Source organism: Mchenga conophoros, linkage group LG22 (genome assembly GCF_057382185.1).
Source record: "Mchenga conophoros isolate Kocher_MC1m ecotype Shallow Benthic linkage group LG22, M_conophoros_male_GT1.1, whole genome shotgun sequence".
In the NCBI taxonomy this organism is placed as follows: Eukaryota; Metazoa; Chordata; class Actinopteri; order Cichliformes; family Cichlidae; genus Mchenga; species Mchenga conophoros.
The window spans coordinates 22,719,743-22,733,452 of NC_140546.1; the positions used below are offsets into that span (position 1 = coordinate 22,719,743).

Consider the following 13,710-nt stretch of genomic DNA (forward strand, 5'->3'; position numbering starts at 1 on the left):
GGCCAAAATACCAGCTACTGTGTGTGCAAACCTGGTAAAGACCTATAGTAAACGTTTGACCTCTGTTATTGCCAACAAAGGTTATGTTACAAAGTATTGAGTTGTATTTTTGTTATTGACCAAATACTTATTTTCCACCCTGATTTACGAATAAATTCTTTACAAATCCTACCATGTGAATTCATGGATTTTTTTTCACATTCTGTCTCTCACAGTTGAAGTGTACCTCTGGTGCAAATTACTGACCTCTGTCATCATTTTAAGTGGGGGAACTTGCACAATCGGTGGCTGACTAAATACTTTTTTGCCCCACTGTATATTAAAACAAGAGGGGCCAAGGGATACGGCTTGAACGGGATATAAAGGAGAGAGCACACGTGGGAGGAGAATACAGGGTCTGCTGAAATTATCTTTTTGAAATTTAAGTGATTCAGTCTTTGTTTCATCTGACAGCATCTCCATGCGCACTCAGGGAATGAGGAGAACGATGATAATTGTCTGCCTAATTAGAAGTGTCGCTCATGGGGGAAGTTTGGACGTTTTAACTGAGTTGATGGGTTTTTTTAATAGGTGTGTTTAATGTGGGTGTCGACACGGGGTCAGGGAAAATTAAGAAGTTTAAAAAAAGTAAAATTTAAAAAACAAACATCACGGATGGACAGATGTCATCATGAAGGGATGTGCTCGGGTATACCAAAAGCTGTTTTTGCTCACCATTTCTTGTGTGTGTGGGTGTGACTCTAGACACGAAGGAGGGCTCTCCCCACTCACCCAGCAAAATAAAGGGCTACGGAGGAGTTCCCAGAGACAGCATCTGCTCCACAGACGAGGTTTGTATTAACATGTTTCCTTTACTCAGTGAAACCTTAACACAGTTACACGATTTCTTATTTAACAACTGTTGAAACATGAAACAGACGTGATGCAGACAGATGTGACTTTTAATCAAACGAGCTCCATTATTCTCATTAGCGTACTCTTACATTTAATATGTCTCAGATTTCACCACAGGGTGTTTGGTATGTGCGTGTTTGTGGGCCTTTAACCCCTGTCCATTCCACTTTATTCCTTCTAATGGATTAATTGCCGCTTGTTGCTCTGCCACTTTAATTGAGTGTGTGGTTCTGTCACAGCTTATTGTCTCTCCCAGTGTGATAATAACAGCTACAGTCTTTTTTTTCTGGATGAAAGGCTCGGGTTTGGCTAATGCTGTCACTTAACTCAGCAAGTTCAGATTAGATAAACAACTCGAGAACTGGATCAGAATTGGCAGGAACACAGAAGCTAAGGCACTGTGGCACTTCCTGGGGAAAAGAGGGCAAGGAATTAGAAATGGTGAAAGTATGTCAAGTGACTTCTGTCAGATTAGTGCGCAGCTCTGGCTGCTCAGATCTCTTATTCTTTGATTGCACTTAATTTCCTCTTCGTTCTGTGGGAGTTCTTTGGAGGTTTTGCTTGTCTTTTCTTTCGCTCTCTCCTTAGTTACATTTTTCACATTTTTATGGTCTCTTAAATTAACTGATGTTTCTTCTTCTCTCTGCTGTTAGATCTCTGAAGGTCGTGGAAGTCAATCCCACAGCCACTCTGGTCCGTTTCGTAGTGTGGCCTCTTGCGATGGAGGAGTTCCAGCACTTAGGGTCCAGGCCAGTCCAGAGGGCTCCCCCAGAAAAACACTCCACGGTTAGCACTCCTGGATCCATGCAGAACTCTTTTAAGCTCATCATTTGATGTAGGAGTAATGTCAGTATGGGGCGTTTCTTATCACAGGTTCTCAGTCTCCGAGCCCCTCTCAGAGTTTGGAGGAGCAGAGACCAGCTCTGGACCCTGGGTAAGACAGCAGATGATGCAATGACATGTTAACTTTTTGAGTGAATTGATGCATCGTACGTTGTCCAGAGAAATGTCGTCAAATGAAGTTGATAAATGAAGTTGTTAATCAAACACAAGGATCACGTATAAAAGAGCAGTGCTGTGTACACTCACTGGGCACCTTATTAGGTACAGCTTACTCGTACTGGGCTGGATGCCCTTTTGGTAAGGTGCTAAAATGTTATGTTCAAGAAACCAGTTAGAAGTGATCTGAGCTTTGTGACATGGTGTCTTATCCTGCTGGAAGCAGCCATCAGTAGATGGGTAAACTGTGGTTATAAAAGGATGGACATGGTCAACAACAATACTCGAGTAGGCTGTGGCATTTAAGTGATGCTCAGTTGATGCTAAGGAATCCAAAATATATAAAGAAAATTCCCACACACCATTACACCACCTGCAGCCTCAATAACTGGTAGAAAGCAGGATGCATCTATGCTTTTTTGCCAAATTCTGAACCCAACATTCAAATGTTGCAGCAGATCATCATTAGTTTCCTGTTCTTAGTTGACAAAAGTGGTACCCAGTGTGGTCTCCTGATGCTGTAAGCTCTAGAGATGCTATTCCAGGAACATCCAAGTTTCTGAAACTCCAGACTACCTGCAGCCACAGCCTACTCTGATGCTCAGTTTGGCTTCAGCAGATTTTCTTGCCATGCCTAAATACACTGAGTTGCTGCCACGTGATTGGCTGAATACACATTTGTCTTAACAAGCTGTTGAACAGGTGTACCTAAATGAACCAGATAAACATTTACAAACATGCTGAGCAATGAACACACATGAGCAGATAAAACATGCTGTATTTATTTACAGCTTTTATCGTCTGCAGTTTTAATCAGAATCAGAAATTCTTTATTAATCATGAAAGAAATTATAGGTTACAGCAGGCAGCACGCTAATGGCACGTGCGCATTTACAAAGGAACCCTCTGACCGAACTTTACACAAACATCACATTGGGAAGACATGTCAGAGAGGTAGGCTGATAGGAAAAAAACAACGAAAATACAAAACATGAGGTGAGAGGAGGAGAAAAAAAACTCAGACTGAGCTCCTACTGGGAGAACAGTTTGAGAACAGAAAAAAAACACCCCAGCACAAAAAGCACATGACTGTCAATACACCATAGAAACACAAGACAAGGAACTGGGGTGGGTAAGGGTAAGAGAGAGCCGGTGTAGACAGCACATCCGGTCCTGCAGCATGTCTGTGCTGGTCCAGTCAACCCGCCATCTACCCCGGAGAGGACAAGCATCGAAGGCGTTTGGAAATGGAGGGGGATGAGTGTGTATCAGTGTATGTGTGTGTGTGTGTGTCCTGAGTTTAGCTGAGAGAGTGTCCTTCGCCCTGCCAGGCTAAGTAAACAGTCTGTTCTCAGGGTGAAAATTTGTTTTGTTCAGCTCCAGCCTTGAGACCACAGCTGGCGCCTATATGGTAGCCGGATGAAATGATGGTAGCATTCCTTTAGTTCGAACAACTGCATGTCAATTTTACAGCCGCTCTAACAGTCCAACACTGGTCTCTCAATCTCCCGTTGGAGAGCCGCGAGTTTCTCCATGATGTTATCCAATTTTCGCTCATAGGTCTTAGTCTGAGTTTTCACTGCAGCCTCAAGCTTCAAGATCTTATCCGTGCAGCGTTCAATGAGCCTGTTTCGAGAAGTCACAAGTCGTCCCATCGCTTCAATCACAGCGGGCAGCCTTGTGGGGTTTTGAAGAGCCGATTCTGCTTTCTTTAATCTTCGATAAACCAGGGCCAAGCCAGCTCCGATCAGCAAGAACCCTGTTATCATGGTTCCGAAAAGGTAGATGTCTTCAATGTCCTCGATCGACAGCCGCGCCAGGCACAGGACCCTCCAGTTATTCCACTCGTCCATCGTGTATCCGGCAGGGAACGTCCCTCCAGGACACTCAGGCTCACCCGAGCCCAGGCTTCTCGTTGAGAAGAGGGTGTCAGTTGCATTCAGGGACCAGTTGATCAAATCCATAATTCCCCTTTTAGGTTTTAGAGAACAGACTGTGAGAGTGTTCCAGGGCAAGAGTAGAAAAGTAGACGAGACTAGACAAGGACACGAGAAGCCAAGCAGGGAAGATAAGGGAAAGGGGGAGGAGAAAAGTGCGACCGCCTTCGTCAGGAGCCAAGAGAGACAATTTAACAACTGATCTTTTATGGAAGTCATTTTGTATGAATAATTACTAAAGGTTCATAGTTAACAAAGCACATGAACAAATAATTGCATCACATATGTTACTCAACTCCACTCCACCTCCTCACAGGAAAACCAAAGTGAAGGACAAAGATCCCAGAGCTTCACCTGGAAACAGGTATTACTGTTTGCATTTTCCTTGTCTCCCTCCATCTAATAAACACGAGGATTTAAAATGTTTACTTCACGATGGCTGATTTCGGAACTCCCTGCACCTCTTTCTGTCTCTCAGCTCCACAGAGCCGTCAGCAGAGAACAGTCCAGAGTACCTCAAGGCCAAGGTGTGTGAGGTTTGGTCATTGGTACCTTGGTAAATAGTGATTCTCTCTGAATAATAGTCTGCTTTGCCCTTTGTGGTGCACAATTATACATGCACTTAAAAAAGTCTTCTTGGCATCCGTGCAGTTTTTAACAAGTTCTGCATTTTCACTGCAGGTTACTGTTCACTTTGTAGCTTTAATGTACTGTGTAGTTTCTGTTGAACAGACTGCACTCACATGGCCACACTTCTTCTCCTATTCACATTATGTGGTATTGTATTCCTTTATGTTTAATAATAATGCTTCAAACAATTGAAATGGAAATAATTTTGTACCCCAAGATGTAATTTGGGGCTTATATAAAAGGAAATTACCTTGCCAAAGCCATAGAAATCCATAATTTGCTTTATAATTGCCCAATTAATTGTGTAACAGTCGATGAAACTCAGTAAAAAAACCCCATAATGATTTAGCAAACATATGATCTGATTTTAGGTGTTAATTTAACTTTAGCAGAAAAATCTGATCACAGTGTGAATGAGTTCATTTTCTAATGTGTATAAAATCAGTTAAACCTCATCCTGATACAATAAGATTAAAGTTGTAGGAACTTACGTGAAAACTGGCTAATCCTGTGTAATATCAGATGGGGTTACCATAGGATTAAAAAGGAGATTATTTTTGATCCTGCACCAGTTCAGTCCTCTCTCACTCCCAAGACACCCTCAGCTTAAGAAGAGTGCACATGAGAAGATAAATCTTATCAGAACTTCTTCTTAATTATGTTTTTATGGAGCTTTTAGGTAAGGAGTCCTCCCAGAAAGCTGACAGTCTAAGCCTGAGATTAGTCTCACTTTGACCTCAGATGGTACTGAGACTAAAAGGACTGAGTTAAGCTACTGTATGTTATTGAGCGTAAGAAATAGCTCTACACTCTTAGCCATATATCACCGAAACTATAAACCTGTGTATTTCAGGCGAAAAAAGGAACGTTCAGTAGCTCAAATAAAGTTTCTCTGCAGGGCAGTGTTGTGTCCACGTAAATTCCAGCCAAATTTATAGTTTGCATACTATTCAAGCATCTTTAAAAAAATTACAGATATGCACACACTCCTTCTTGGAGCTTGTCAAACACCTAAAACATAATTTTATTTTAAAAACAGGGCGATGAAGCACATCAGTTACATTCTGGGAGAAAAAAACCTCCATTTTCTTGATTCATTCACTCCCCGTCCGCTCTCTCAGGTTAAAAAAATCATTCTTAAATACATTTGTAACATCTACATCGTGTTGGGCTTCACATAACGCTGCACAGAAACATCAATAACAGAGAAGCGTTCCAACTAATCGGCTAAATTCAGCCGCAGAGCCAGTTGGCTCGCCACAAGTCTTACGAACGTGTTGTTGATTTCTTAGGCACCCACTTTGTGCGATGATCTGAGTGCCAGCAGCAGCAGCTCAGTAGAGATCAGCGGTCTGCTCAGTGAAGCCAAGATGTCAGGACGCTCACACACGCTGGTGCTGTCCTCAGATGAGGTACTAAATGTTCCCGAAACCTCTTCGTGGATGTTCAATATGGAAACACAAACCATAAATACAAGCTTATTTATCTTCGCTGGTTCAAATCAGCCCATGCATAAAGTGTGTAATCTTATAGAAAACATCCAGAAAGTTTTTCTTTTTTTTTCTTTACATTATTGCACGAAAGCTTATCTTGTTTTTACTGCAGAAAAGCACTTTTTTTTTATTTGCCAGGCTACCACAGAGGTAGCTTTTTCATTTCTGTTCTGTTAACTACCCAATCATTTTCTGTTGTTTTCTATGCTGCAACATTCAGAGTCTGGATATGATAGATGATGAGGTGAGACTGAGGTTCTTTTAATGCATGCGTGTCTCTGTGTCTGTTGAGCTGTGTGTAAACCATTTGTCTGTGTCTCACTGCTACACATCTTTGGTGAGGAACGATCTTTTTTCTCTTCATGGCCCCCAGAATTTCAGTATTTCTACGTGCTGAATGTAGGCATCGGTGGAATTTTTGATGTTGTTGACTGGGTTTGAGCCCATTATTCATCCAAATTAAGCACTAAAGATGGAGCTGATAGGTTTTTTATCGTATGTGCTTCTTTTCCTTGTCATGTATGTTCAGATGCTAGACGAGGGGCAGTTTTCAAAGCAGTACCAGTGGCAGAACCGCAGCATTACCGAATGGACTTCACAGCAAGTGGCCCACTGGCTTATGGGCCTAAACTTAGAACACCATATTCCAGAATTCACTGCCAAAAATATAGATGGAGTGCAGCTGCTTCAGCTGAATAGTGCTGAGCTCAAGGTAACAGAAACCTTTTTGTTATTAAATGCATCTTAATTAGATTTCGAATACAGATCACATCACAATGACCCAGTCAAAGTCCTCAAAGATAACAACGTAATTAAAAGGCTATGCCAGGACCTTAAGAGGGCTGTTTATAAATGAAACCTCCATAAAGAGTAGATAATGAATTCCTTCACAATTATGTGAGAGACTGATACATGTTTTCAGAAAACTATGACTTCATTGCTGCTAAAAGTAGTTCCAAGGGTATAGGCCTAACAATAAAGTGTTTTTATGAGATGAGCATAACTGGTCTGGCAAAAGAAATATAAAGGATAAAAAAAAAATAAAGCGAAATAATTATACTTATGAGATAAATATAAAACAATTTTTGCTAATTTGTTTCAGGCTCTTGGGGTCACTTCTTCCCAGGATCGAACACTGATCAAGAAGAAGATCAAAGACCTCAAAGTTATGATGGAAAAGGCCAAGAGGAACCAAGAAAAGATGGAGAAACAGCGCGAAAAGCTGCGGAAGAGAGAGCTGGAGCAGCAGCAGAAAGATGCACGTAAAGAAAGTGCGGCGGAGTGAAACGAGCCCCCAGATTACCTCCCGCTTTACTGTAGCACCACATCAAGTAGCATCTCGCAGAACAGAACGTCAGCAGGCCCCACAAACGAAACCCGAGGGACGCCCGCTCAGTAGTTCAGTAGTTCTGAAAGGTGGAGCTCCACACCCAGCTGCCAGTTGTTGTTGAGTGACCTTTTCACCAACCAAACGAAACCAAAAGGATCAGTTGGATAACAGAATGGTGCCCTTCATTTGCTTCATTTTACACCCATCCTGTGTTTTTAGCCAGAATTTATGGATTCTGTTTTGCTGTTTATAGCTGTAAATTGGTTTTATTTATTCATATCCAGAGTGCGCCTGTGAAAAGTTTATCTCTGTAACCTACCACATCATCTCCAGAGACTTCTCTTACCCATCATAGCACCTTTAGACATAGACATGTACAGTGATAAATAAGGATGTAGATGATGTGCCATTTCAATAGACTTATGTATATCCTGCTCAAATCTAAAGATCAGCGGAATCTCTTTATGGCTTTTACGAAGCACATACAGTTCAGGTCTTTGTGTTGGATTACATGAGGCAGTGTTCATCTCCCACCACCAGGTGTCCCCATGCTGCTTACTTTCACTACTGAATAAGGCAACACTGGAACTTCCCTAAAGGAATTGAACTGGAAATTAAAGATTCGCTGGGAGAAACGAGCGCTTTGATTTCTTGTAAGAACACTGGAAGTGCAACCACTGTAAATTTGACCTGCGTACTGGCTTACAGTGCCCCTTACCGTATACATGTACCATACTCAAGCCGTTTAAAGTATAAATGATGAAGACATACTAAACTGACTGGACTTGTTCTAATAGAGATTTCAGGTACTGTGTAATTATTACATTTGTAACTTACCTAACCCGAACCACAAAAAACAGAAAAGTTGATAAAAATGAAACTTCTTGCTTAAATGCATAATGTTGCTTTGACTCCCCCTTGTAACCTGCTTTTGACCTCTTTTTATATTCTCTCAGTAACAAAGTAATACCTGCCGCTGCCTTTAGAAATTTCAGCTTAGTAGAATTTTTCCAAACTCTGCCCTCTTCTGTGCAAGCGTCAGGACACATACGATAGACTAAACGACGTCCTCATTCGTGTCATTTTATTATCTCCGATGCTTTGTCATGCAGATTTCTCTGGAATGTCCTGAAAATAACATTTTGTAATGCTGCCATAAAGATGCTTTGTGCGACACCTAAAGTGCAGAAACTGTCCTTAAAGATGATCTCACCTAAAACTTTGATGTTACAGTGGAATTGAACTTTACAGCCGGAATATATTTTGGACTTTATTCTGAAATTGGTTCATCATTGTTGGAACGATTTATTTTAAGATTTCAAAGCTCAACGAGAGACATTTTGCCTGTGTTACTTCTTTATCATTCCCAGGAATTATTTTATAGGTTTACATTAAATGTAGAGACACCACAGCCACCATGAGAGATATGCAGGCAGCTGTGATGATATCTTTATCTTAATGACCCTGTCTGGTGTGCTGCTAACAGGCTGAGAAGAATAGATGGGGTATCAGTGCGGGTATACATGATAGTAGATTGTGTTATTATTTATTTATTTCTGTATTTAATGAAGCAGTGTACTATTGTTTATGATAACGAAATAAGAGGATTATTAACATTTAATAATTATTTATCCAGAATTGTATGATTACCTACTTTTGCCAAATGTGATCAGAAAGTGATTTCAATTCAAATGGCTGTTATCAAATGAAGGATTTAAAGGTCGATATTGCAACGAGAGAAAAAAGTCAGTAGTATAGTCCCATTGTGCTTGTGGTTTTCCTCTAATACCACCATAGTGCTGCTCCCGTGCTACTCTAATAAACTGCTCATGATGTATTCTCATGAAATGTTTTGTAACACTTGAATCCTTCTATTAATACCCCTCCACACACACCCTGACAAACCAGTCAGCAGACTCTTTTGTATGTATAGTTAAACACTGAAAGCAATATGCTGTAAGAGTCCTAAAGAAGCCTTGTTTTGTATTGTGTCAATGTGGGTGCGCTGTTTTCCAGAGGGCTGAGGATGCTTAAAGGTCAGACCTGAGCTAAATACGGGATTCCAAATCTTTTCTATGTGCTTGACCGATCTTGCCAGGCGTGATGAAACCATCGTATACATGGGACCTCAGTGCTCCCGGCGGGCAGAGACACAGATGAATCATGTCTGGAAGGTTTTTTCTTTTTTATGTATGTAGGGATAGCAAAAAGATATTTGCCACAAACTGCTAGCCATGCTTTCACTTTAAAAAAAAGCTGTGCTTATTCTCCTCCTCCTCCTTTTTTTGTCATTGCCTTGCTGTCACATTCTGAAAACTTTGAAAGGGCAGTTACCTGTCACACTGAATAAAATGTGCAGCCACTGTCCACAGTTTGCTTTTGTTTCTTCTTCTTTTTTCTTCTTCTGCATGTGTCCTATTCAGTCAGACACGCACATAAAAATATTAGAGTTGTTTTTTTTCTCTCAGGTTCATAAAGCTGATTATTTTTTACCACATCCACTGATAGAAGGGATACAATACAATGCCCTTCTGTCACTGGACACCCCCCAGCACACTAACTGGTCTAGAGTCAGCCAGCTTTAGCTTTCCCATCCCACCCTCTATGCTTTCTATTTATGTTCATCCTAATTTCTCTCCAGGACTATTTTCTCCCAGTGACGACGCACTGCTGTCACTTGTTGCCCCTCTTCATCTGCTTTATTTTTGTCTTCTTTCTCTATGCAACTCCTATGGCCGGGCTGATGGAGTTGTTGCAATGGTTGGTATGCTGGAATCCTTCATCGTCAACATTTGTGCGTTGCTTTCCAACATACTCCATGCTTTATGGACAATATTAGCGTCTAAGCCAGACGATTGGGCAGCGTTAGGGCCTTTGGACAGAGATTTCATGGAGGATTTGAGTCCCAGAAAACTGGCTGAAAAACAGCTGAAGCAACGGTTCCTGGAGGCCTTGCAGACCAACAACGCACAGGAAGTCCTTGAGATTTTACAAACCAGCAAACTAGACATTGACGTTGTGTTGGAGGTGGAAGATCCCAGCATGGTCCTCGCCTCGTACAAACAAGGTGCAGGAAAACTGTGTGTGTTTGTGAGTGTGTGTGTGTGTGCTGAGTATAAATGCAGATCGTGAGATTTCTCACACTTCTCCATTGTTGGTAAGCAGTCCGGTAAGTTGACCACTAGGTGGTGCAAAACTTCCATAGAACCATAGTACGTAGGATGGATTATTGCACACACTTTAATGCAATATATTGGATTGTGTGTGTGTAACTCAAACATTACAAAGCACTTAGATGAAACTGCTGTAATTATGAAGAATTAAAAGTACAAAAACTTTACTGTTGCTGAAAGTTACTTCCTCTCTTTTAGGATACTGGCTACCCGGCTACAAACTGGAAAAGTCCTGGGCCATGGGTATCCATGTATGTGTAATGTACAATGCTGTGGAGACAGCGCTGGTACTCCTTCAGAAAGGCGCAGCTGTCAATCAGATGCCCAATGGGAAGACGCCTCTGCACGTGGCCTGCGAGGTGTCCAATGGAGACTGTGTGCCCTTGCTTTTGGCTCACGGGGCAAAGGTCAACAGCCTGTCTCTGAGCGGGCACACACCGCTGCACTACTGCATTACCCGGGAGTCTGTAGAGTGTGCCAAGCAACTTATCCTCAAAGGTGAGAAGGCAAAGGTAGAAGCACAAATACAGTCACTGCAGAAACCACTAAAACAACAACCAAATGTTTTTTTTCCCTCTCATGGAGGTGCAAAAGTCAACAAAGCAAGCCACAACAACGAAGAGGACACACCTCTACACACGGCAGCCAGATTCGGTGTTCCGGAGCTGGTGGCTCTCTATTTGGCTCATGGAGCATCTGTGAATGCAGTGAACTCTCTGCAGGAGACTCCTCTGGTGACTGCAGCCTTCTGGGCTTTTGACACTAAGGAGCAAACCTACAGCCAAGACCATCATCTAGTCTGTCGCCTCCTGCTGGACTATCAAGCTGGTAAGACGTTCTAGATAGGTTTCCTTGACTTTGACTTTAACCCCCCCCCCCCCTTTACTTCCACTGCAATGTTTCAGATTTGATTTCTGTTGCAGATCCCAACATTCAGGAGGCAGACCACAAAACAGCTCTTCACAAAGCTGCCTGGAACTGCGATCACGTCCTGATAAAGATGCTGCTGGAGGCTGGGGCAGATTCTCGAGCCATGGACATCAACGGCTGTTCTCCCATTCAGTATCTCCTTAAAGTGACGGAAGTCAGGCCTATGGCCATGCCAGACCTCTGCTTTCAGCTGCTGCTCAACTACAATGCAGCACGGATTTACCCACCACAGTTCCACAAGGTAGAGAAGATGATGATGTGGGTTTGTGCTGAAATGATCTGCGTTATACTATATGTTTAACCACAAAGTCTTTAATGTTTTGCACAGGTGTTCCAGAACTGCCATGACTACCCCAGAGTTGTAGAAATCTTGGTTAACTCCTATAGCAGTTTAAAACCCACAAGGAAGTGGAGAGCTGCTCTTCCTGATGACTGCTACAAGGTAGAGCTAATAAAGACTGTTTTCTTTAAATACAATACACACACACTGACTGAAATTAAAAAGGAAAAAACGTAATCCTGTGTAAGAAATCTCATTTATAATTTAAAAAATTGTAAAAACTGAAAAGAATGTTAAAAGATGAAATATTTATAGATGAACAAATTCAAAGCTATCTGATGCCTCTCAACTGTTAATTAGTGTATTGCCCCTTTAAATTCAGCTTACATTAGCTGAATATGACTGAGTGTGCCCTCTCATTGAAGTTAAACAAAAGCGTCTGTTTCTTTTTGTCTCCTCAGCGCCATAAAGACTTCTACGACTCCCTGTTTGCTGTTTGCACTGACGCTCCTCGCAGTCTGCTTCACCTCTCCAGATGTGCCATCAGAGCTGCCCTGGGCAGTTTCTGTGACAGAGGAGTAGCACAGCTGCCTCTGCCATTATCCATGAAGAAGTATTTATTACTAGAACCTGAGGGGATACTGTACTGATAGAGACTCTGGTGTTCTGATGTGCAGAATGAGGCCTAATGACCTGAATAGAAACATTTGTGCCTCTCCGCTAACTGTGGAAATGAAAAGTGGTGCAAGATGTAACATCATCATCATTAACATTTTATTTATTTAAACCTCAGAAAGCACAGAAAAAGAACAAAAAAAGGTATTTTTTGTGCTTGCAGGATGAGCCATTTCTGTGTTTTAGTTAATAGCTGCTAACATTCCAGGACAGCTGGCGGGTCGGAGGGGAGATTTGTTAAAATAGCTTTAAGATGCTTCCAGATGTTAAATCCTCCTCATTGGTGTTTTTGTTGTATAGATGGCAATGGTGTGTCTAGTCTGAATCTTAAGGCATAGTGATATATGTAATACATATAAAGGCTTGATAGTGGAGCTAGGGCCTGCCCAAAAAATAACTTCCCTGTAATATATTGTGAGAAAATTCTTACCGAAATTTTGTTTCTTGTAAATAGTGAAAAATATATAAAGTAAGTTCTTTTTTTTCCAACCCAAACGACTCCTAGTGTTGCCTTCTCTCTGTTAGGTTGTTATTATGAGAACAAACTACCACATTCAGAATTTCTTGCATTCAAAAATAACAACCATTTGGTCTTTTCAAAGATAAGGACCAAATTATGGGGGCGTTAAAAGTTAAATGAGAGCTGTGGATTGACATTTTTGTCTGTATAAAGAGAAGGTGTCCAATTAGAAGGACAGAGCTTCGAACACTGCCTGTCGTGACACAGTGCACCCTGAAAACAAAAGCAGCTTCATGATTAATCAGTAGTGCAAATAACACAGCCAAGGTTTCTACAGCGTCTGAACCCACTGAAAGAGGTTATTAGTAGTTAATTTGCTCCATATCAATTTTTGAGGATATAAATGTAGAATATATTGAAAAAATGAAACTAAACGTGACGTCATGCGGGGAGAGATCGTTTTAGATATATTGCTATGTTGACACCTTTACTAGCCTGGTGAGTCTGAAATTAATTTTATTAAAAAGAAACAGTTTGATTATCAGCGTCTCGTTTCTGCCAACACCCAGAGGAGTCTGAGATAATGGGATCTATAGGTCATTTTTGTAATGACCCAATAAAAGACTAAAAATGAGATGTACGAAGCTCTAGATCACTTACATTAATGACTAAGGTGATGATAACAGAAAAGCAAAAAGTTTTAAAGCAGTGACAGCATCACTCCCTAACCCTTAAATGTTTAATCGACAAATGTGCAAATGTTTGCATTTACTTTATTCTTTAGAGTGACAGAGGGACCTTTAGCCACCCAAAAAGAAGCATCTAAAGTGTCTTTAGTGCGAGTCTCTTTGCTGTAGCTATTTTCCACCTGTGCAGTGTTGACCAGATTCTCTCTCTATGGACAGCCCA

The 13,710-nt window shown here is 41.4% G+C and overlaps 2 protein-coding genes across 8 annotated transcripts in view; both read left to right on the plus strand.

Annotated features, from left to right (window-relative positions):
- Positions 1-9,131, plus strand: part of ppp1r9a (protein phosphatase 1, regulatory subunit 9A) — a 53,166-nt gene extending 44,035 nt beyond the window's left edge. For 5 of the 6 annotated variants that reach the window (XM_085261401.1, XM_085261403.1, XM_085261402.1 and 2 more), the window contains exons 12-20: positions 745-830; positions 1,548-1,680; positions 1,768-1,828; positions 4,147-4,194; positions 4,309-4,357; positions 5,753-5,872; positions 6,174-6,197; positions 6,483-6,665; positions 7,056-9,131. In XM_085261401.1, coding sequence (XP_085117527.1) covers positions 745-830; positions 1,548-1,680; positions 1,768-1,828; positions 4,147-4,194; positions 4,309-4,357; positions 5,753-5,872; positions 6,174-6,197; positions 6,483-6,665; positions 7,056-7,238 — 887 coding nt within the window. In that variant the 3' untranslated portion in view covers positions 7,239-9,131. The remainder of the gene's footprint in view (positions 1-744; positions 831-1,547; positions 1,681-1,767; positions 1,829-4,146; positions 4,195-4,308; positions 4,358-5,752; positions 5,873-6,173; positions 6,198-6,482; positions 6,666-7,055) is intronic. The other variant, XM_085261404.1, reaches the window with a different exon arrangement.
- Positions 9,132-9,769: 638 nt separating this feature from the next.
- Positions 9,770-13,369, plus strand: asb4 (ankyrin repeat and SOCS box containing 4). Of its 2 annotated transcripts, XM_085261408.1 has the most exons (6): positions 9,770-10,350; positions 10,655-10,954; positions 11,042-11,284; positions 11,380-11,627; positions 11,715-11,828; positions 12,128-13,369. In XM_085261408.1, exons 1-6 carry the CDS (start codon positions 9,807-9,809, stop codon positions 12,314-12,316), a joined length of 1,638 nt encoding a protein of 545 aa, XP_085117534.1. In that variant the 5' UTR covers positions 9,770-9,806; the 3' UTR covers positions 12,317-13,369. The 2 variants fall into 2 exon arrangements, with proteins under 2 accessions (XP_085117534.1, XP_085117532.1); XM_085261406.1 differs by having other exon boundaries at positions 10,655-11,284.
- Positions 13,370-13,710: the final 341 nt, after the last annotated feature.